The sequence below is a fragment of the Chaetura pelagica genome, unplaced genomic scaffold (genome assembly GCF_000747805.2).
Source record: "Chaetura pelagica isolate M959 unplaced genomic scaffold, ChaPel_1.0 scaffold109, whole genome shotgun sequence".
In the NCBI taxonomy this organism is placed as follows: Eukaryota; Metazoa; Chordata; class Aves; order Apodiformes; family Apodidae; genus Chaetura; species Chaetura pelagica.
The window spans coordinates 2,169,484-2,195,191 of NW_009970725.1; the positions used below are offsets into that span (position 1 = coordinate 2,169,484).

Consider the following 25,708-nt stretch of genomic DNA (forward strand, 5'->3'; position numbering starts at 1 on the left):
ACCAGCAGAAGTAGAGAGGTGATTGTTCCCCTGTCCTCAGCACTGGTGAGGCCACACCTGGCGTGTTGTGTCCAGTTTTGGGCACTTCAATTCAGATACCGAGGTGCTGGAGCAAGTACAGAGGAGGGCAAGGAAGCTGGTGAAGGGCCTAGAGAATAAATCTTATGAAGAATGTTTGAAGGAGCTGGGAATGTTAGGTTTGAAAAAGAGGAGGCTGAGGGGAGACCTCATCAGTCTCTACAACTACCTGAAAGGCCATTATAGAGAGGTTGGTGCTGGTCTCTTTTCACAGCTAATTAGTGACAGAACAAGAGGGAATGGCTTCAAGATGTAACAGGGGAGGTTTAGACTGGACATTAGGAAAAAATTTGTTCACAGAAAGAGTGGTTAGACACTGGAATAGGCTGCCCAGGGAGGTGGTTGAGTCACCATCCCTGGAGGTGTTTAAGGTTTGTTTGGATGTGGTGTTGGTGGATATGGTTTACGGGAGAACTTTGTAGAGTAGGGATGATGGTTGGACTCGGTGATGCCAAGGGTCTTTTCCAACCTAAATAGTTCTATGATTCTATGATTCTATGATACAGACACCAGGATTCCCCATATTGACTTCAAAGGGAAAAAAAATAATATTTTTCTGCAAGGTAGTCAGATGTAGTTTACAGTTGCAGTATTATGCTCTGGCTTGTCAACTGGTGTGACAAAGGGGTAATTTATATTTTCTCATCATACCTTGAGAATTTTGCACATTATCTCATAAACTGAAAATGTTTTCTCAGCTCGTGTCCAATCCCAGGTTGTGACCTTGGAAAAAACAAACAAACAAACAGAAAAAGGACGTAAGTTATTTTTGTTTATTTTAAGAATTATTGTAATTTAAACTTCTTTAAGGAAATCACAGTCAAGCATGAAACATTAAAAAATACAATGTCATAGATTCTCAGCTGTTATAATTTTATTTATTTGCAGTAATTCTGAAACTCAGTTTTCACTGTCTTTTGATGCATGGGTATTAAATCAGATTGCTAATAGAGTGACTAAATACTGAGAGTCAACAAATCTTTTCATCTAGAGGGAGGATGTGAAGAAATACTGGAAATATACAACCTTTCTGCTTGATTTTTAAGTAGCTATTCAGAGATGTGACGAATTACATGTGAAATGTTTTTGGCAGGGAAGGAGGGAAGGAAGGAGGGAAGGAAGGAGGGAAGGAAGGAGGGAAGGAGGGAAGGAGGGAAGGAAGGAAGGAAGGAAGGAAGGAAGGAAGGAAGGAAGGAAGGAAGGAAGGAAGGAAGTAATACTCCTACATCAGGAAAAGTAGTGACTATTGCTACTAAGGGACAAAGCCATGTGTAGTTCTGTTTAAAAGCTTACTGTAGGCTCATTACTTTGGGGAAAAAAGAGCTTCCCATTCTCCCTTAGTTTTCTGCTTTTACTTGTAGTTATGAAGAGACTTCTTTTCCGGTAAAAACAAGATTTCTTCTGTATAATATATGTGGAAAGCAAAGCCAACTGTAGAATTAAGACACCTAAAGAAATCACTTGCACTGTTCACTTCTAATCTTTTAACTTAAAAGCTTGAGTAGCAAGAGAAAAGGTGTCAGCAGCTCCTTTTCCATTAAAGTCCATTGCCTCTGAGATTTCCAACTACAAACTGTAAGAAAGTGAAATCCATCAGATTTGAGACACTTATTAATTCTAAAGGAGAAAATGCACCCTGAAATAACAGAGAAAGAAAGAAGTAATTTTGTTTAAAGCTTTCAAAATGTGAATAAGATAAGTTAGAATTGTTCATTTATCTGAGCATGGAATGTAGCAGTAATATTGATCCATGGGATATAAAAGGGGCAGGGGCAGGCTGCTGATACACACTGTTGAAACACATGCCTCTCTGTTGCATTTCTCTGTCTCCCACAGCATTCTCCTGAAGAAGCTGGTGAAGCATGGTGTAGACACGTGTACTCTTCACTGGATAAAAAACTGGCTGGATGGCTGGGACCAGAGTTGTGGTAAATGGAGTCAAATCTAGTTGATGACCGGTCACCAGTGGTGTCCCTCAAGGCTCAGTTTTAGGGCTAGTCATGTTCAATGTCTTTATCAATGATCTGGATGAGGGGATTGAGTGAAAGTTTGCAGCTGACACCAAATTGGATGGGAATGTTGATCTACTCGAGGGTAGGAAGGGTCTACAGAGGGACCTGAATAAGCTGGATCGATGGGTCAAGGCCAATTATATGAGATTCAGTAATAATTTTGGTCAAAACACCAGGCAGTGCTACAGGCTTGGCCAAGAGTGGGTGGAAAATTTCCCAGAAGAAAAGTGGGTGTGCTGGTTGACAGCCAGATGAACATGAGCCAGCAGTGTCCCAAGGTGGCAAAGAAAGCCAATAGCATCCTGGCCTCCATCAGGAATAGTGTGGCCAGCAGGAACAATGAAGTGTTTGTGACCCTGTACTGGCACTACTGATGCCGCACCTTGAGTACTGTGTTCAGTTCTGGGCCCCTCACTATAAGGACGTTGAGGTGCTAGAGTGTGTCCAGAGGAGAGCTACCAAGCTGGTGAAGGGTCTGGAGAACAAGTTATAGGAAGAGTGGCTGAGGGAACAGAGGCTGATTAGCTTGGAGAAAAGGAGGTTGAGGGGAGACCTTATAGCCCCCTGTAACTATGTGAAAGGAGGTTGTAGCAAGGTGGGAATTTGTCTCTTCTCCCAAGAAACTAGCGATAGGATGAGAGGAAATGACATGAGGTTGTGGCAGGGGAGGTTTAGATTGGATATTAGGACAAAATTCTTCAAAAGGTTTGTCAGGCACTGGAAAAGTCTGCCCAGGGAGGTGGCTGAGTCACCATCCTTGAAGGTATTTAAGAAACATGTAGATGTGAAACTTCAAGGTGTGCTCCAGTGGCTGAAATGGCGGGGATTTTTTTGTGGGTGCTTTTTGATGGGGAGTGTGTGTGTGTGTTTTTGGTTGTGATTGTGTTGGTGGTGTTTTGTTGTTGCTGTTGTTTTGTTGTTTGTGTTTGCTTGGTTTTATTTGGTTTGGTTTTGGGTTTTTTTAGTTGTGTTTTATTTTTGTGTTGATGGTTGAAATTGGTGATCTCAGAGGTCCTTTCCGACCATGATGATTCTATGATTCTGTGACTTTGGCAGAGACTAGGGAAATGCTTCCATTTGATTTTCTGGTTAAAAATTTTGCAGTCCATCTCTGTTCCATAAACAAATTAATCCAATGGGTCTACACTGCAAATAGAATTAAAACTTTCTTCTTATAGTAACACTTTACGCATCTCATAAATAGAAGCTCCGAAACGGCAGCTTTCAAAGTTTGCTCTTAATCTTTCATAATCCCTGGAAGAGATGAACACAAATGCTTGCAAAATGGCAAACATATGCGTAAAAGTTTGCTTACAGAAAACAGGATTTTAGAAGTCCTTTTAAAAGGCCTACTGCAGTCTTTGATAAGAGAATTTTGCTAAGCATATACATGTGCAATAATTACTTATGTTAAATATATTTTAAGGTAGCTCTATAGGAACCATTCCTTTGCTTGTCCTTAAAAAGTATATTTGTCATTCTGCCTCCCTTCTTCTCCATGGAGAGAAAATATTCTTCTCTATGTTTGAACTATCTTTCTGTTTTAGAATAAGAACCAGCACCTGGCAGAACAAAACCATGTTGTGCTTGCAGCTCAGCAGAAACAAGACCTAAAAAGAATTCAAGGATCGGTGGCTTGTCTTATACAGCAGCAGCTTGCCAAAATTGTCCTAAATCACACCACCTGCAGTCCATAGCCTATTAAGAACATGTTCTTCCTGCACCCATTAATCATCACCCATTACCCACTTATCCACCAGCAGCATATTACTCCTGGAAACTTATGTCTGAATCCTCAGTAAAGAGGCTTGTATTTCCTTCCATGATGCTTATAAATGAATAATCTTCCTCTATTGTATTGATTAGCAGCTCTCAGCATTGTTTCTGTTTCTATCTAGTATGTAGAATAGAGATAATTTTATTTAATAGGCAGCACAAGCTTGGGTAGGTCTACCAAAGCCAGGAGAGCTTCTTTTGAATTAAGGTGCTTGGTAATCTGATCCTGAAAAAAATATCCACCAGCAAAAGCCAAAGTCCCATTACCAGCTATGGGAAAGCAAAACTGTCATACCAGTGAGCTGGTGCACACACACTGAAAAGATGAAGTTTTCAGTTCATGCTTACTTCCCTTCTTCACAGAAGTCTTTCACATGATCTTAAGCATTTTGCTAAACAAACCTGATTAGTGACTGATGGATGATGTAAAGACTTGCAAGCTGGCTTTAAACTACCTCACACAGGAAGGAGTTACAGCCTGGATCTGGCAACAGAGCAGTCAGAAGGGTCACCCAATAAACGGAATAAATTAATCCACACTATTATCCCTATTTCCTGTGTGGGACTGCTATGGGCTCCTTAGCTGCTGGCTTAAAAGTCATCTAGAGGATATCTCTGTTTACTGCAGTTCAGAAGTACCCTAAAATTGTGAAAGCAAATTGCTCGGTATGAGACCACAGCTAAAAGTTTGCTCAGTCCTGCCAGTTGGATTCCAATTACTATTTTTAACCTAAACCATTTATTTTGATTCCCTGCCATCCTTTTGTTGTTTCCAAGGAGTACAAAAGCTACATCTGGAATGAAATCTAACTACAGAGATATTGCCATATTCCACAGCATGCTCAAAGCTTCAATATTACCTCAGCAGTTGACTAGAATGATAACTCATTTTAAATATAACCATTTTGGTTCAGGCTTGTTCTGCCTGCTAAGAGGAAATGAAAAAAACCTCCTTTTAGCACAAGAAGATTTCTCTTATATTTTTCTAAGTACCCAAGCAAGTGGGGGAAAAAAAGAAATTAAATGCCCAATCATCTGACAAACAACTATTTTCTGTCAATTCTGTACTACGTTCCCTGGAACTTTTCTATGCCGGAAGTTGCCATCCTGTAAGCTCAATGAGTGATAGCTCATTGGGAAAGCTTTGTACATATTACATGAAATTATTATATTTAACAACACATATTCCCACTAAGCATGAGAAATACACTTACTGGAGGTGCTATAAATTTATACAGGGAAGATCCTCTCAGTGCTAGAAACTTTGGTGTGTACATTCGATCCTGAAGGGAGTCCTGTTCCCGTTCTTCCGTCCAGCCCATGTAGACTATCTGACAGAAAAATCAATAGTGTTGACAAATTCCTCAGACAATTTCTTCAAATGAATTGCAAATATTTTGTGCAAGTAAGCTGATGCCTGTCAAATTTTACGTAGCTACAAACATTGAACCAGTGACACAATATGGTGTATTGGCAGTTCACTTATAATCACATACTTTTATAGAGGATGCCTGTTATGACAGTTCTAATTCATCAGAACAAATATTTATTGTACTGACAACAGCAAAAAACCTAAACCTCATACTCAGTGAATGTTAAAGGTCTATTATCTCATTAAAAGCTCCCTAAAGTAGTTCTACATATTTGCTGACAGATCATATCAGAATAATTTAACGCATGTGAAGTGTAAGGAGCCACTAGGCAGGAATACAAAATAAGGTAGCTGTTGTTACATCACAATGTAGATACAGTTTTGACATACAAATTCACAGTTATACATTAAACAATATAATGTTACAAATTTTATTTCCAAATAGAGATTAGCTTTTTTTTTTTTTCCCCTCTAAAAATCTGTGTGTAGGAGTTTTGAGCTTGCTTGCTTAGGAACAGAAAATTAAGTCTGTTTTCAGAGACTATTTTGAACAGAATTAATCTAAAGCTACAAAGTAACCAGAATTATGTTGACTCTTACCACTACTTGCAGGTCCTTCAGCATACTGTATGAAATTGAACTTATTCAAACCCATTTTACGATCTAATTCCCAACCTATCCATCTATTAATTTTGAGTAATTTAATATCAAATCCTTTAAAGAGTAAGAGAGTATGAGTCACCACTATGCCAAGCCCTGGAGAATATCTGAATAGAGTAGACTCATCATACAACTTTTGATTTATAACCATGCTATTAGTAATAAAAAACAATTTCCAGTGTGCACTGGTACACTACTGCTATAGAAAATAGATCAACCCATATTTCATACAGTGCTGCTAATGGACTAGATGTATTTTTAAATCTCTTTGTGAAATTTATTTCTACATTAACTAGGCATGGGACGTTCTCTGTCTTAAATGTTAGTAATGAACATGCAAGGAAAACAGCTTATTTATGAAAAATAAACATAATCATTTATAATCAATCTTCCAATGTTATAAATGTGCCCGAAATGAATATTTCTACTGCATGTTTCAACCTTCAAGATTTTATAGTTAACATAAAAGTTTAATTCATCCATGTTGAGAAGCAGATTTCCATTAACAGTTCTTCATGGAACATGCATTAAAATAAATGGTGGGGTCTGTGGTTTGTTTGGGGTTTTTTGTTTCTTTGTTTTTCCTTCCTTTTTTCCTATTTTTTTTTATTTATTTTTTTTTTTCTGTTGGATTTTATTTTAGCACAGTGGAAATTAATGGCTTTTTCAAATCACCATGCACAAAATCTACACTACTACTCTCCATCACAGTTCATCAGATATTTTATGGTCTATAAATGGAGACAGGGAGAAGGTCCATTCCTCTAACTGTGAAATTTAAACATTTAATTCCCTTGCCAATAGCAAACACTAACACAGTAACACAGTCTGGTGTCCAATGAATAATGTGTTTAAGTATCTGCTGTTCTGGTGGCTAAACAAGTTCATAAAACAAAAAAGAATACAGAGCTGTACCACAATACCCAAGAATCAAGCAGAGTGCTCAACAGCATCCTGTCATGCAATAACTAAAAAGCTATATTCTCTGGAATATCATTAAATCCTGAATGAAGAAACAGTCAGAAAAAAAAACCCCAACTGACAGATATAGTAATGGAAGTTTTAAATAATTTTAATTAAAAGTTTATGGAGATTTTCCTCAGTTCTGTTGTTTTGTTTGTTCTCCAATGCAGGATAAGTATGGATCCCCATCCCTCTGACTTGGTATGAATCTGTAGAACTCACTGACTCAGAGAAGCTACAAAGAGTAAAATTAGTTTTGAAAAACTGTGCTACTATGTCCTGAAGTTTGGCACGTTTTCCTCTTTGTAACTGAAAGAATAAATTACATCTAATTTCTAGAAACTGAGACATCTATATTTTTAAATTAATTAAACTAAATTTATTTGATTCCATCTTTGATTTGTTTCATTAAAATCAGACACACAATCAGACATCATCTTGCCTGATGATATTTAATGTCACTGTAGCACTGAATGTAATCTGTTTTCAGTTAGTGCTATTCTTTGTCACATTCCTCATTTCTCCTTGTACTATTCATCAGAATAACAGGATACAGTCACTCACGCTGTGCAGATGTATTGATATTTCACATTTGATTGCCTTCATACCAGAGCAGCCATGAAATTTAAGGCAATTACTCCTTTAGATATTTTTCCCTTGCCTCTCTAGATCAGGAGGAGAAATTAGATTGATTTTTCAGGCAACCTGTTATGCTAAGGCTTTATTAACATAAAGACATTGCTCCTTCAGACTAGTTATCTACTATTAGAAACAAGGAATAATTTTTAAGCAAAGGCTGCATTATTATAATGAGGAACACTTAAAAAGTTGTTTGAGTGCATGAGCATATTCACATGTGTGGATTAAAATAACATATGCTAGATTCTGGGAAACAGGAAAAAACTGAAGAAATACGTGATGACTACTTTACCTATGTGTTCCTAAATGGGTCTCAGTTTATCCAGACACACTAAACATGTGAAGTTAGGTAAAATATAATTTTTACTTAATGAAACTGAGAAGCTATTGAAGATTTTTTCACTTATGAGATAAAATAGGGGCCAGATTCTTGAAACATTTTTGTTCCTAGTAGATATTTTGACTTCTAAAAAAAGCTTTGACAATGAAAAACTTCAGAAAAATAATTTACTTGGAAAGAGATCTTAATGTCATGAAATAACAGTTTGTGTTTATGTATGTATTGAAATAGGGAATGAATACAAAATTTTACTTCTGCATTTTGGAATATGCAACATCTTAATGCTACACATATGAACTTGTCCCAAAATGTAGAATTTCATGAGACAGACACATAATGTATAGAAATTAATGTGAAACACAAGTATAAAATCTATAGCATGCCCCTTTATAAACTGGAAAAAAAAAGTTAGTTTCTTAATCTTAGAAAAGTTTTTTTTTTAGTTCCTATACACTGCTGAGCAGCATCAACAAAAGTGGCAGTGGTGGGGAAAACAGATTTTATTTGTGATAACATTCCAATTTAAGGATAACTTCTGCAGTCCTGTTTTCTATCTTACCTGAGGCAGCTCATTCCTCAAAATCAAATGGTGACACAAATTAGTTAACTTAGTGGTTGCTGGTTCAGTAATAAAGATACAATAAGTTATTATGGTTTATGCGTTAACAGTTTCTTTAAACAATCTGCATCTAAATTATAAATGAACAGGACACTTTCTTCAGACAAAAATCCTTATTCTCCTAATTTAGTATGTACTTACAACATATAGATATCCTAATCAAACAAGACAAATTGTTATAAATTGCCATATTTTATATCAGTCCAATACATTACTAAAATGTCTTAAACAGCCTTGACATTCAGAGAGAATTCTCCAGAGTTTTAACACAAATTTTATTATAATTTAGGGAAAAAAAGTAAGATAAAAATATAAGAAAAATTATCAAACATTAAATGTAAAATGTATGTGACATTAAAGGAGTGAGGGAAGTCAAAGATCAGAACAGACATACTGACAGGTTTTTATCTTGGAAGCCTCGTATTCATACTCATAGTATGTGAAATAGTGCTGCAGGGCAATAGGATAAACACAGGGTGAGAAGAAAAACTAGCATGCCAAACAACAGAGGGGAAAAATGAGGAGGCATGAGGAACTCATTTAATGCTCTTCACCTTAGTTTAAACATCTTTGTCTCCGTATGATAGTCTCTAAATTCATTATAGACAACTGTTAGCAGAAAAACAATAAAAACACTAAAACGGAACAAAAAGTGTGATCATAATGCAATCACTGGTGAAAAAAAGTCCTGTACATGAAAAGTTTCAGATTTTTATTCTGAATAAGAATTTTTTTCAAAGTCAACAGAACTAATTATATAAATTTATTAAGAAAATCTGTTCTATTTTTAAAATAGCCAAAATTTCTTCAATTTTTCAAGTCTGTTAAAAGCCCAGCAACCTTTCCAGAAATAGAAACCTTTTCCAGGTTTCTCACTATCTTCTTATTATAATCTACTAATCTGGAGCAACATTTTGTCTCATCCATCCAATTTTTTATCCAATGTCACATGATAATGGCTACAGTTTACATCAAAGCTTTCATTTTACTTATTTAAGACTTCTAAGTATCTGTTTGTTGAAATTAATTCTTCTAAAGACAAACTCAATTTGAACATTGGGCAACTGTGTGCCGTTGTCAAAATGTCAACATTACAATTTGGGGATTTTATCCTTACTTTAAATTATTCAAGTTCATGAACAATTACATGTATTCAAAATGCATTACAATTTGTTCATTTTGGCATTTTGAAGCTACAGCATTCGTGTGCTAAGACTTTTTTCTAGAAATGCTTTATGCAGCTGTTTCTACAAAGATGGATTTGGATGCAAACTACAGTATTAGACATTAATTTATATTAATTTAGGTTTTTTCTCCTCCTTACTAGCACCATGATTTTGCACCATGAGAAAGAAGGTCTATGAAAGGTCAGCTGGTGGTTAGATCACTTTTATAACTACAAAAAAAAAATATTATGAAAGTTTAAGGAAAGTTGCTAATTTCTAAGAACTCACAGCATCAAGGGAAGGACTGTATTATCACAAGAAGATAAAACACCATTGTCACATTCACAGAAATGCACATAATGAAGCAAATATTAGAACTAATTAAAAAATACTACTATATATAATCTTAATAACTACTGCAACCAGAAACATGATGGCAAGTGATACACAACACTGTTGGGTATGGTGTATTCAGCATTTCTTTACAGCTGTTAGTGGAAAGAGACTATTTTTAAACAAAGTCAGTTTGCTTCAGAGTTCTCTTCATATACTTTCAGGACATTAGTATCTCCAGCAACTGTCAACTACTGCATAGCAAAGGTTCCTAAGAGAAGGGAAATAATTATGAAGTTTTATCTGCTGATGCATTAGTCAGAAGTCACTGCAAGCCACACAGCTCTCCTACAGAACAAGAAAATCTACAGATCAGCAGTATTTGATACACCTGTAAAGCATCTTTAGTGGACCATTCCTGGTGCTAGTAAAAAATAGGCAAAATAAACAGGGAATACAAAAATTCGATGTACAAATTGATGAAGAATGATCCCTAAGGTAATTTTATCATTCATTAGCTACACAAAAAAAAAAATAAAAATTATGTGATGAATTGACAGTTTTGGAGATCATTAAGCAATAAATCTAGCTGAATTTCCAAATAGAAAATTTTAAATATTTTTCTTAATATATAAAACTGAGTAGTGCAGTAAAACTTCAGTTTATATTTAAATGCATATCATGTAATAAATTTTAAACTAAAAAAATATTATAACTGTAGATAGTATTTTGATTCCTTCCTTATCAGAAACATTAGACAACAATTATCCTGTAATTTTCCTTTAAGACAAAGTGTATGCAAAGGTTTTGCAAAGAAACTAGGAGAAACAGAACACAGAATTCTGAAACCAAGACATTTTTGCAATCGTATAGGTCATTTACTACTAAGTCCACAACATCAGTAGGAGTGACTAATATTTTTCTTTTTTGTTAATAATTATCCTTATTAAAATCTGAGAAATAAGACTTCGCTTTTCACAGTATAAAGATTATTTGAAGTAAAAAATTCAGAAAATAAAAAAGTATCAAACATAAAACCCCTCCAAAATGTTAGAAGAAACATACTTGGTACAGAAACACCTAGTCTGAATTTTCCTTTTCGTATCCAATAATTCCACATGTCTGTCCAATGAGCTGAATGGTATTAGGAAATCAAGCTTGTATTTATGCTTGTTTTCACACTTCCTAGCTACATATAGTATCTCAGGGAATTTTGAAACCTACAAATTTTTCCTTTTAAAAAAGAAATTTCAAATTATTTTCAGTGGATTTTGAATTGCTCATAAAGACTATTTCTGAAAAAAAATTAGTTGAATGGATACAATTTGCAGCTTTTAACAAATTGGTCCCAAAGAGGGTTCATCTTCCACTACAGTTAAATAGAGAGAACATTTTGTGCCACTGCTTTTCTCTTTCACCTCCCTTCCAAGTTTGAACTTTCAAACACAATAGCCTCAAAAACAAACTATTTTTATAAAAGCAAATAAATAAATACTCTGCAACAGAAATCCAGAGCATACACCTTGCTAGATCTACAGGAGGAGATTTATTCAGTACTTAATGGCATTATGGCAAAGAAATTATATATCAAAGGAACTCTGATGTCTTTTGGTAGTTACAGAACACAGAAAATTTTGAATTAGTTTTCTTAGAGTTGTTATGAAATCTCCATTCTTAAGTATATTCAGAACTCGACTGTGCAAAGTTCTAAGCAACTTGATTTATGCTGGCCATTCGCTGAGCAGGGTTTTGACAAGATGACCTACAACAACTCATCCAATCTAAATAATTATGTTGTTCTGTGAGTCTTTCATCTCAAATCACTCATATCTGTCTTGGAATCTATTTTCAAATAATCTTGACTTACTATTCTTAGCAAAACAGCTTCAGCATTGCTTTAATTACAGTGCCACACTATTCTTCAGTGGCATACACAGTAGTGCAGACCAAATGTAGCAGTTCACATTTCATAATCCATTTGTAGCTGTCCAGGCTTTTCTGAATTCACCAATTTTATATCTACCTTCATTTTCAATGGGGGATTGTATCAAACTTCTCACTACAGACTTTCATACTTAAAATACACTCTGAAAAGAAATTGTCAGTACAGACTGCTTGCAAGTAAGGCACCCTTGTGACTGAAGACAGTAGGACTCTTGCTCATAAACAGCTATTGAGAAATGAAAGATGAATCCTATCGTGCTTTCTCAGTTGTCAGATGATAATAGTATAGACATGCTAAATATCTTGAAATGACTTGAAATTCAATTGACTTTCTAAACAGAATGGAAAAACTGGCATGTGAACTGCTAAAATAATGATTAATAGCTTGCATTCTTACACAGTCATGAAGTAAATAAAAACTTCCTGAATTTATTACTAAGAAAGAAGGAGAAGTCGGGCTGGTATGCAACCAATTTAAACATTAGTTTTCCAACAGTGGAATCAAAATATGACTATGTTAAGAAACAGAACCAGAATACAGCCCTATTCTGAAAGACAGCAAGGTAAAGGAAAATTACTGCTAAAATACTGCCTCTAGAAGCTGAGAAAAACCCTAGGGGATTATTAGATCAAGATCATGACATTCAGTATATTCTACATAATACTGTTTTCATGCTTCTCTTCATTTATTTATAACAAGTTTATAACAATTTATAACAAGTGTCCAGTATTATGAATTTCTAGGGGAAGTTCCTGCATTTGCATTTAACTACATTTTAAAACATTTTCCTTCAATTTTATTGTCAATTTTAATTCAAATATCTTAACACATAACAGGGTTTTCTTTTTTCATTTGTAGGTAACCCATAAATTGTGAATTGATTTGCACTATTTTACACAGCAAATGTTTTCTGAAATACAGGTGGCAACTGTATCACCAGTACCATGGACTATTATTGTGATGAAAGGGAGAAGATCAACGACCATCCATGGTCCACAGAATTCTGATTAGCCACTGTTCTTAGAAGATCAAAAGATTAAATATTTTTCCTTTCACATGGTACGATGTAAAGGGCCGATGATCTGCACAGGTGTAAAATAAGTGAATGAGAAAAAATGAAGTACTTATTTACCTCTCCTCTTGAAGGAAACTGTAATTAAAAATATTTTATTTAAGCCTTTTGAGTCCCATATGTCCATTCAATAGAAGATCTACAGTTAAAGTATAGGCTTCACTGACTCAAATTAATTTATTTAGATTATACAGTTCCCCAAGGAATAATGTGTATATAGGCTTACTCAACACCTTCATTCTAATCTACTAAAATTAATGTTATTCTTGGGAACTTTTACAATCACTTGATGCAATAAAAGAGACATTACAATAAACCATTGCAAAGTCTTATTTCTAGTCTCAGTCTTCAATGAAAATTCCAATATGGCCAGACAGAACAAATTCATAACTGGTGAACTGGGGATATTAATAATTCAGTATTTAAGATGAGACTAATCTAATACATTTTTAAAAGAAAAAAAAAAATCCCTGTGCTTAATCTTTATAAGTTTAACTGTAAAAAAAACAGTTTACATGTAACCTTTGTGAATATGGTGAGTCAATTTCTCTCCTTTTCTAACTTCCTCTCTTTGTTATCACTTTTCAGGCACTTTTTAGAGAGCAGAGCAGTACAATACGTGTATCATTCAAGGCATCTATTTCTAAGCTGAAATTTGCTCTCTCTCCACCTGTTGTGTTGGCCTGCTTAGACAGTAGCTAAAAATCCTGTCCAACAATAAAAAAAATATTAAAAAGATGAAATAATTTATTATCTTAGAATAAAAAATGACCCTTTCTTGGCTTAACATTTTTTACTTATGTTTCCAGTCTCAGACATCATAAATACCCAACTTCCCCCAAAAAATGTGTCTTTTAAACTGCGGGTATCTCTTTCACTGTCCTATTTATGTCATATATCCCAGTTCTTGGGTAAGTGGCAAAATATCACATCCAAATATGTTTAGAGTTTGAGCAGGGTTCAATTACGTCATGCATATAAACAGAACACAGGGATAAAATAAAGCAACAAAAGCAATCACTTTGATTGGTGTTCGAATTTAGTGTTTCTCACTGTCTGAACTCATCATAGATACAGTATTATGTTTCTGGGAAGAACTGCAAGTTTTCTTCCATGTTAATAGCTTTATTTGAAATCAGGAAGCAATGATTCCTTTGCTTAAATCTTCAGGGCAAATGGGGAGGGGGCAGGGACTGGGATCCTATTTGATAAAACCCTGGATGCATACAGGCACTATCAGGTTGATTAAAAATATTTTTTTTAAAAAAATAAATTTTCAAAAAGTAACAGCTGAAGGGAAAGCCCTTATGATGACAACCTAGCAATTATAGCACTCACAAAGTCAGTGTGTCATATTGAGATAGTGTGTCTTTCATATTTAAAGTATGAAAAACACATATTTAAAGTATGAAACATCAACGTAAAAGGTGAGGTGTGCTGCTCTTGTTGAAGCTAAGATATTATGTAGAAAGACACACAAGACCTGTGGGATCAGAAAGAGTCTGATTTCACATCTGAGAGGAGTGTGAGGCAAGGTGAAAGTTCTGGTAAGAACATAATCTCGAAAGCAATAAAATGAGCTGTTGACTTGCCAGTTAAATAATTTTAAGCTATAACTATCACTCAAAAATAGGCATAAACATACTATTTTTTAAAGTATGCATATTTATTTACTTATCTATTTACCTATCTACTTATTTCGGGCAGGAATGTCCATCAGAGTTTTAGAAAGAGTCTTTGTGGAAGTATACAGAGCTTTCTACTGGACATGAATGAAGCCTTGACTCAGAACCCTAAACGACAAAGAGAAAAGGGCTATCAGACTTGCCTCTGTGAGCTGTTGTGTATCATGGAACCATGGGATTGTTTCAGTTGGAAAAGACCTTTAAGATCAAGTCCAACTGTTAGTCTAGCACTGCCAAGTCCACCACTAAACTATGTCCCTAAGCACCACATCTACTTGTTTTTTAAATACCTCCAGGGATGGTGACCCAAACACTTCCCTGTCAGTCTGTTCCAATACCTGACAACCCTTTCAGTGAAGAAATTTTTGCTAATGTAAAACCTAAACCTCTCTGAATCTTATCCCTATGGTTCTCTGTTCTCCAGGATCCAAATGGGTAATAGCTAGGCATCACATCACTTTCCTGTAGATTCATAAATCATCTCTGTAATCTACCCTTGAAATGTCACTAAAATTCATACAATATCTAGTAACTCTTCTTCCATAACCAGAAAATAAGTTACATTTCTTTATTTGTTTATCAATTTAGGATTCCACTTAATAACTTCTAGTTGTGACAGATGTCTGCTTATTTCACTAAGTTTTAATGTAAACAATAGAACAAGGCATTTAGACTCCCCTCAATCATCTGTCCTTTTTAAGTCTTTACTAGAGAATACAGTACATTCACCCCTGTGTTGGAACATCTAAGATGGCTGTGGTCACTAAATTAGATCAAACAAAATTTAACCATGGTGAAAGCAATTTTCAGGGAGTACACATTAATATTGCAGAGAAAAAAAAAAAAAAAAAAAGCTAAGTAATACTTGTTACACTAATGAGTTATTATTAGAAAATAAATGAGATTATATGTAAAGTATGAAAAAATATGTAAAGAAGAAGAAAACTACACTTGAGGCAAAAATGAACTTGCTGAACATGCAGAAATTATTTGATATACAGCTTCAGACTTACAGTTTGAGATTTAAATGAGAACTTGATCTGATCACTCTGTTCTATCGTCTAAATTTCTAGCAGGTGTCCAAATGACTTCCACCCTCTCATGACCTATAGGGCATGCAGCCCTAGGATATAAGCATTGCTATCTAATTACTGCATCAAGTGATTCACAACATGCATGTTATCTAGCTCATCAGGTAATCCACTATCATCAGGAAGTAGTCTGACCTTCCTCTCAAAAGTCAACATGCAGGTTTCCTCAACCTAAAATCAATAAAGATCTGTGGTGCAAGATCTTTTTATGTCTTGTAGTTCAAAAGCTACTCTGGGCTGCAATATAAAGGAACGAAAAATCCTTTATTGGCTACAGGAAGTGTAGTTTTTATAATAGAGAGTGCCTCAGATGCACCTAAAACAATTAAAAATCTGCTCTGGGAAAAATATTTAATGTCTACCAAACACACATATTTTAATAAAGATATATATTCCTTTTATTTTAAAGAAATCTCAATAAAGTATTAATAAGCACTATAAGCCTTTCAAGGGTTTATATTATGGAGTAATAATCCATGCTGAGGGCCATAGACGGCTGACAATACAACGCGGGGATTTAGCACAGCATAATTTACACCCTGTCGTGCACTTCTGTTTAATTTAACAGCAAGAGCTCAGCTCCCCCTCTGTGTTTCTATAAACATTTAACAATAGAAGCTTCATTCTAGAGATTTTCCTTCAAAAAATCCTGATCAAGTTCTTACTGTGACAACAGATGTTGATAGAGCAGATTTCAATGGCCATGAAAAATCAGGAAGGAAAAAAAAAAAAAAAAAAGGAAAATTGAAAAAAACCCACCAAATCATAAGGAGAGGAAATATAAACAATGTCCTTTATGTACTTCTAGATTAATTACTTGATTTTCTCTGATGACATAGTTACCTTTCAGTAAAACACCCTGCTTAATAATTCCATTTTAAAAACATTAATACAAGAGAGATGTCATCTTGGAGGCTATTATTCTGCAATTAAAAAAAAATAATAAAAAATGGAGTGTTCTGTGTCTCACACAGATGTTTATCACTATAACAGATGTTCTGTCAGTCCACCTGAGCAATGCAATTCAACTTTTGATGTGTAATAGAGATGCAGCACATCTGCAGCAAAGGACACTGGCTTGAGTGACAGGCAAGTGTGACATTTGTGTGTACTCACCTTTATACAGTTATATAGGTAGGTTTTATTAAACAAACTCACTGAGCTGAATTTTTAGAAGTGATTTTAAATAAGATTGTTCTACACTGCGTAATGAACCTGAATCAAGCTGAACAGTAGCCTATTAAGACACAATACAAGGTGATGTTACACAGCTCATCTAGTACAGCTGCAAGTAGTTGTTAGTATCAAATTGTATCAAAAGAAAGAAAAAATAGGCATATCCAGGTATATTTGTGAACGCTACCAAGAATGCAAATATGCCTGCAAAACACTGGAATTCATGACAACTGCTGCAGAATCTAACATGCACAATTTTAAATGTTTCTTGCCTAGTGTGGCATCAGTCCCTAATGTCTTTTAAAACTGAGTTTAAACATATGTGTAGAGAAGGAAACACTGTCTCATTTTAATATAATTCTTATTATAAATCATTAACTTTGAACAGGACAGCTAAAAATTCTTTTTCACAAAAATGAAGGAAAATTCCAGAGAAGCCTTCTTAAAAATGAAAATTAAAAGTATTTAACAAGAATATTTATCTTCTGTAGATACAAGACAAATCTTCCACAAATCCTCATGCTGATCGTGGATAGAAAAGAAATAGTGTCCAACAGAATGGATTATAACATTCTTCCATATTATCCTTTTTAATGAATTCAGCATTGATGAAAAGTAGAGGTTTATAGCCTTTGGATTCCTCTTAACAGAGATGAGGCATACAGTATGGAAAAAGACACTGCTCTGTCAAGTTATTCTAATCTCCGTTTCATTGAAACCTTGAGACTTGACTTCTGTCTGTATAGCAAAGCAGCAAGATGCTATTTATTCATGTAATCAGAGAATGGTTTGGGTTGGAAGGGCCCTTAAAGATCACCTAATTCCAACCCCCCTGCCATAGATGGGGACACCTCTCACTAGACCAGGTTCCAGTGTCTCACTACCCTCACAGTGAATAATTTCTCCCTAAAATCTAATGTAAATTTACTCTTTATCATTTTGAAACCATTAACTCTTGTCCTATTGCTACATACGCTTGCATTTGTGAACACGTATGTGAAAATAACTATAATCCAATAAAATGGAAAATCAGCTCCCTGGCAACTAGCTTGTTGAGTAAAATAACTTACAAGTGCAATGAGAAAGTTACAGCTTTTCCAATTGCAATTTAATAAACAAAAATTTAATAAAACATAGTATGTGCAGGGTCAGGAGTAGGCGAACTGAAAGCCACGCTAAGATACAGATGTAAACCTTGAATTCAACTATGTACCTAAACCAGATGCAAACAACTCATCTTCCTGGCATGGCAATCAGTAAAAGTCAAATCCCAATAAAACCCCAATAGCGTATGAGGGTTATAATGTGTAGTAAGATCTCCAGAGGCATTTGGCTGCCCACCCTCAAAAGGATCAGAAGATTTTGTAAGAAAGACTCTCAATACTGATATCCCTAAGTGTTATCAAGTCGATTTTCAGCTGAGCTCAGCACATCCACAAACTCATGGTGGCTAATGTAAAGACAGGGAGTGGAAAATCAATGGGCAGTGCTTGTTGTCAATTTACCACCATGGTTTATTGACATGGTATTTTCTTGTTTGGAAAGCAGGGAAGTTGATGCCATATTTCAGAACCCACCTACCTAATGATGGCTCTTGCAGGAACTGACATTTGCTGTACTCAGTGCAACAGATGAATGCTTTTTCTACAGAAAGTTTTGCTCAGATAGACAAAGGTGTAAAATCAAAACCTTCACATGCATTTTAGATGCTAGTAGTATCTAAATGGGAGAAAGATATCAATGCCCTTAGTAACAGGATATATAACAAAACAAAACCAAGAATATTTGAGAGAAAAGGCTAAAATGTGAAAATTATCAGTTTTTATCATTAGTCTTTTAGATATACAGGGAAGAAAGGTAAATTATATATTATATTGTAGAAATTTTATCACTGAGGGAGAAATGAAAAGCCACATCATCATACATATGATTTTCACCCATATTGATTAAAGATAGTACTAAAAGAATCTTAGTCAATAGATGTATTTCAATAAAGTTACTTTAAAAACATTTCATTATAGGCACTAAGAAAGTGTCAGAATCTGTCTTATTACTGCTTTTTATTGAAGAAGATGCACAAGACACACAAGAAGACAGACGCACTTTCAACCTAAACACACAAAAAGCTTGTAGTTTGCCCTAATCATTTTTGGTAAAATATTTTGTAAGAAAAAATTTAGAAGTAAAATCCCAATTGGATTAATGTTAATGTAACAAGTGAAAAAGCCTGTTCCTTCCCTGCATATAGTGTTAGCATCTACTGCATATCAGAAGACAGAGATTAAACTTATTGTGTAGTTTTTTCTGACTCTTCTTAGAAATGCCTTATTTAACTTAAATTAGACTATATTTCCTAGCTCCTTCCACAATAAAAAAATGCAACCTTCTTTACATAAGGTAAACACAAAAGGGGGTCTCTTTTGAAATGCATGTTCCCTAAAATTTCAAGGTATCAGTCTCGCTGTCCATCAAATCAGTCTCTTTTTTTCAGTTTTATCTTTTTGCTGACTTTCTTGAAATGATCCATGGTAATTCCTTTGGAATATGGTGACTGATACTGATGAGACAAGAATGTATTAATTGCAGGCTGCCCTAACAGATAATATGACCAACAAGCTATTCAAGCCAAGAAATTAATTTTTGCTTTCAACTGGAATTCTAGTGAAAATTCCTTACTGACCTCACATATCAAGAGCTCCAAAACAACAGAAATTACTAAATCAAAATGTTAGTCTGGTAGGATATGATAGCTGTTATATGTATTTTTGTTGTCTTATAAGTTCAGAGTAAATCACAGCAGTGAAAATGGAGCTAGTTAACTCATTTTTGTTTACTGGGCACTTTGTCCTTCCTTCTTTAGAGATTTTCTTTATCACTGCCAGTAACTAGTGTAACAGAAACTCAGAATGTCCACAAGCAACTGTTATCTGCAATTGCTGAATGTGACAAAGCACTGCCTTTCTGTCACTTCGAGGCAAGAGTGAGACAAAAAGTATCTAAAAATCTGAATAATTACAGTACAGGCAAAGAACTGATAAACAAGGGTAAAAAAAAAATATTAATACCTAATTGTTTATTATGTTTTGTTTCTTCTAACTTTAGTTATGCATACTCACAGTTACTATTTATGATTATTATTTTAATTCCTGTATTATGATTTGTGGAGCTTCTCATTAAGAAACAGCAATTAAAATAACAAAACCCCCTTCCTTCTGATTTACACTCAGCACAATTCCATATTACTATTCCATATTAATGATTTGGACCAGGGAAGAGGAACTGAGAATTATGTCAGTTGGCTGAAGATGTGTTGTATGGGATGTGAAAGTACTTTTCTTCCTCAGATCTGTCCTCTTGAAGGGAAATTATACCTCAGTCCTGCACATATTTCTCTCCTTCCACAAGAAGTATTTTGTTCATTCTGATGAAAAATATTTTCTGCTTATTGTTTCCACAAATTTCATAAAAGAAATCCCCACCATGTAATAACAGTGACATACAACACATGCATACTTAATTAGCTGTTTTAACTTTCTAGACATGTACCCTATGATATATATCCACTGCAAAATGGTCACATTTTCAGCTGTTGCTGTGCTATATCACAGAACACTTAATTGCATTACTGTAGCACGGGAACAGATTTGATTCCAAATAAATCTTTGATCACTTTATGGTGTACTGAGGTTAATCCCTAATATTTTTATTGATGCTTTATTTAAGTAGTTTTCTAAAATACATGGTGATCCTTTTCAAGAGGTGTGGCCATGACTATGGTCTCTGGCAGTTTGAGCCTCAGAATTGTATCATTTAGCATTTGCTACATAATTGAAGCAAAGTCTGTAGGTTTGCTTCTTTAAAAAGGTAAAAAGAAAAAAAGAAAAAAAAAAAAAGAAAAAAAGAACAAACAGATTTCTGAAGACACAAAGCTCTGTCCTTTCATCCCATGGATCCAATCACCTGATATACAGCTGTAGAGAAAAACAGCAGTTGTGCTTGTGATGTATTTTGCAGGAAACCATTTCTATTCAATTAATCACGCTTCTTTTCTTTTAAGGCATTGAAGATAGATGATTCAAGTTGCTCTAAATTCTGCCACAGATCTGTACCATAACTTTGGGCAAGTATTGTTTTTTATCCTTTCATTTGGACAATAGAATACATACATTTTTAGAATTTTATAAGAACATTGATGAATACTGAGTAATTCTGTAAGGAATAACAATCTTGTTCCTGTTCCCCTGGGTAAGATAAAACTTATGTGTATACATGTGCATGTGTATATATGTATATTTATGCATTAAACATAATTTGCTTGAAAATATTTGCCATAATCTCACTTTGAACCTAGAAAAAAATACCCGCTTCAAGTTAGCAAGGTACTCTCTAAAGAAAATCTACCAAGAATTCCTGACCTAGAATAATGCACAGCTACCACATAATTACATACAGTTGAAATGAGAATTATAAAGGAAACAAGCTCAAATTTTCCTTTTCTTACCTGCTGGTTTACGGGAAAATTCCTGTTGATTTTTTTTATCTATAAAAATTAATAAAGAAATAGATTAATAACAGGTCACTAGAACAAAAATATTCTACAGCTCCACATCTTTTGCTTTCTTTCTGATTAGAACCTATAATTTAGACTTGAGTATTTAACTATATAAGTAGTTCAGAACAATTTTTTGCCACCCACCAAAGTCACCAAGCTTTAAAAAAATCTCTTTCCTTAGAAAATGATGGAAAATTGGACTGGAATATCCTTTGAAACATCTCTTACGCTCTCCTTAGATCCTAGGTGCAAAATCAACTGTGCTATATCTGCTTTGATAATAGTTTAAAAAACCTATTTTATCCTTAAAATGTTCTACAGTGTCCTCACATAAAGAAAAAATGAGCCTGAAATCCCTGATTCATGCAGAGTTTGTATTTAGCCCTACAGATTGACTCCATCTAAATAAGCAGTGCCATCTTTTTGACACAAAAATGTCCAATACAAGGAGAAACAAATGTAGAACATACCCATTCCTTCAATTAAGCATAAGACTTGAAAGCTTCTGAGCAGACCTAGTAAGTCTATCATGTACATTCATGGCAGATACTTAATACACAGAATTTATTTTTTGTTCTCTTACATCAACTTTTCTCAATTGTTTTTGTAGCTGTTGGTAAATGAGTAAAACACCTTCAAATTAAAGACAACGTAGACAAGGCCCTGAAACCAGTGTAACATTTATACTGCTTAACAAAGTTATGACATATTTTCAGAAGAAAAGCAGAATCACCACTAAATTTCAGTGTTTACAATATTATCTCTAAACAACCATGTGCTGAGACGTGGCACTGTATTTTGAAGGCTTTAAAAACAGACTGTTTGCTGCAGCGTTAACCTTTTTGCATTCTTCATGCAAATACTAAGCAAGTCTGTAAGTCTGTCACTGACACCCCATTGTTCCATTATCAAAGGATAATTCTCAATATCAAGAACACATTGGCAAGCAATTTCAGTTGGTTTTCAAATATATTCTGAATCAAAAGTGTCAGAAGACCATATTCACCCTCCTTTCTTGCATGTACACCAGTCTCAGTTTCCTCCTTTCGTCAACATTAAGGGGAAGCATCAGCGGAGCTAAGACAGCTGGTGGGCAACATTTAAAATAAGAAGAATTCACACTTTACAAGATCCCAGATATCTTATATGATTTATTGAAAGGAAAGGTGGATGGAAACCATACAGTTTTTATAGAAGAACAGATTTCAAGACTTTTGGGATTTATTCCTAAATCTGACACAAAATATTCCAGCATGATAAATCCTTGTTTGTGTTAGTAGATACTATTGAAATACTTCTCAAAACTTTGTATTGCCTTCTAGTTTAATCAAAGATTACAGGCAATACAGGGAAAAAAAATTTACATTCTGAAAGAACATTGTCAAAAAAAGATTGTACCATTCTAAACAAGATATTGAAAACATCTATTTAGGGGCAAGCTACAGTTACATATTAAATACTTTGATTGTATTTTAAAATCTAAGCACATACTTTGCATGATTGTCTTAACCGCTGTTACTTTGGTGAATTAACTAAACATGTTTATCTTTCATATAATGTGATGATGATTTCTTGAAATGTACTATTGTTAATTATGTTTGCAAACAGCATAGCAGGTGTTCAGTTCTACCAGGAACTAAAAATTGTTAATTACTTTTAGGAACACCCTACATTTTTATTATTCACATGCATAAATATTGGATGCTACATAAAAACCAAAGAAATTCTGAAATTAGGCAGCAGAAATAACTGTTTTTTAAAATTATCAGACACACTGTCTTGAAAATACAGAAGTAAAAACCTTAGCCAGTATTTTTCTTCCTGGCATGTTACAAAATATGCTGAGTAAAATTTAATCTACAGGTGATCCAGATCCACCAATCATTAAGAATCAAAATCTAAGAAAAATGATCCTTCAGTCTTCCATAAAGTTACTGAACTTAATGTAATACTATTACTTATTAAGCAGAAACACAGCTCACAACGCTATGTAATTGATGTAAATGAATAACATTTGTTCTCATCAGAAGATACGAATCTAATATACTGCAAATAAATATGCACATAGTATTTTAAAACACATCGGCAGATACTACAGGAAGAAAGAAAGGCAGGTGCTCTGAGAACGTTCTTAAGAAAGATGTGTTTACCCAGAGTGATAAAACCTCAAGAGTGGAATAATAGAAGACAAAAGGAGAGACTAGTAGACAAATTATATTCTGAAAGCAGAGAGAGAAAGTATTACGAAAGCTGAAGTGAAGCTAGCAAGAACTAACAGCTTCTACTTCATGTTCAGAAAAACAGGTGCTGAGGCGTGAAATTCTATTCTGGGTCAACTTCCTTGAATTTAGATTAGGAAAAAAAGATCTAAGAATGCTACAGAGGAAGTACTTTGGGATTTGAGGATCACTTAGACATGGAAGGAGAAAGAAAGGGTAAAAAAGGAGGTCTCTGCAGTATGTTGTATCTGACTAGTAAACAGATGTGATGCTGATAAGAGACAATAATAATGGAAGAATAGATTTTAGTAGAAGCTACCTTAGAAGAATGGTTTGAAGCATAACTGATTGAGATAAGTGTACAAACATGCAACTAGATGTGTTCCAAAAATTCAACTGGCTAAATACGCTAGGACATAGCTACAAAAAATACTCAACAGGGAGATGATATGAAGTGAGACATGGTGAAGAATGCACCATGGCCAAATACAGTAAATTTTGTTCACTTGGATGTTGCCACCACAGATGGATAGTTTTCACAGTAATGTTTGCATCTGCTCTGCAAAAGCAACAAATATGAACACAGACCACATCACTCCTCAGCAGAGTGAGCAGCTGAGCAGGCCTTGACTTCAGGTACGCATAACAATTGCAACATTTGACTGTTTGGGTTTTTTTAATTATCATTTTATTTTATTTAACTGTCTTCATACCAGAGAAGACGTAATCCAGAAGAATACCCTTCCATACTACAATAATTTTGTGTGCATTTTACCATTTTAGTGTTGCCCTTTGCTAGAATGCAGCTGATTAAGATCACAAAAAAATGAATTTTAAACTTTCTCATTTAGTTGAAACTGAACTGAATTGTTCACTCCTCTGAGAGCTACTATTTCAGACCTTCTTTGAGCAAATCACACTATAGTAATTATTCTCAGGTTGCGTAAGAGGATTTTAAAGTGTGATCTCAAACCCACAACTTATTAGGGGTTTATTTGACCTTTTTTAACCTATTTATTTTAATGACATTTGCTATTGAAATGTAATCACAGGATCCTCACGAGATTATGAGGAAATGTGTCTTTCAATGAGCATATACTGCCCTAAGGACTCTTAATGGCATTATGATCTAGAGATAACAGCACCGATTCCAGCTTTCTCCAGTTCTTAAAAAATTTAATAGAAGCATCATATGTTTGAAAACAGAATACGTGAACATTTATTTAGAGGAGAGGCTTAATACAACACTAACACATAAGCAAAAATATGACCTCTTTTAGAGTCTATTCCTATAGAACCCTGTAGGCTGAATCATTCTCATTATCATTTCTAGATGAGAACTAAAGTGAGAAAAAAGATTATATATGTTTCAACTTACATAATAAATGTTATAAAATCTCTCTTTGAAGTAAAAAAAATACAAAAAGATATCATATACTTCTAAAGAGTATAGGCAATTAATACACGGTAGGTACAATTCAGTAAGTCCCTTATCGGCCGAATGAAGAAGTCTCAAAGTAGAAGCTGGCTGGAAAGACAAAGGAAAATATAGCTATACTTTTTCTATTGCCAGACTCAGGACTAGATGCTTCAGTATTAACATCTAAAGTTCTCATAGATCATCATAATCCATTTGGAAATTAAACATTTTCCTTTGAATTCTATATATAAATAGAGGAAGGAACACCTGAGATAGTCTTGAGGTCTCATCTGGAAAGCACTCCAATAACTCTACAAGCTTATTTTAAATTCTTGTACTGACTGCATGTGTGTTAGCCAGTTGTACCAATTATACAGAGAGATTACATGTTTTGGTTACATCCCATACATGCAGATGTACACAAAAGCACAAATACAGGCTGGGTGGAGAATGCTTTGAGAGAAGCCCTGAGGAAAAGGACTGGATGGGGGTGCTGGTTGATCAGAAGCTCAACATGAGCTGGCATGTGTGCTTGCAGCCCAGAAAGCTAACTACGTCCCGGACTGCATCAAAAGCAGCACGGCCAGCAG

At 34.6% G+C, this 25,708-nt stretch overlaps 1 protein-coding gene across 1 annotated transcript in view; it reads right to left on the reverse strand.

The window, feature by feature from the left end:
* SNTG1 (syntrophin, gamma 1) overlaps positions 1-25,708 on the reverse strand; it is a 330,610-nt gene that overhangs the window by 45,013 nt on the left and 259,889 nt on the right. Inside the window, exons 12-14 of the mRNA XM_010006812.1 lie at positions 21,429-21,467; positions 5,081-5,197; positions 730-801 (exon numbers count right to left, since the gene is read on the reverse strand). Coding sequence (XP_010005114.1) covers positions 730-801; positions 5,081-5,197; positions 21,429-21,467 — 228 coding nt within the window. The remainder of the gene's footprint in view (positions 1-729; positions 802-5,080; positions 5,198-21,428; positions 21,468-25,708) is intronic.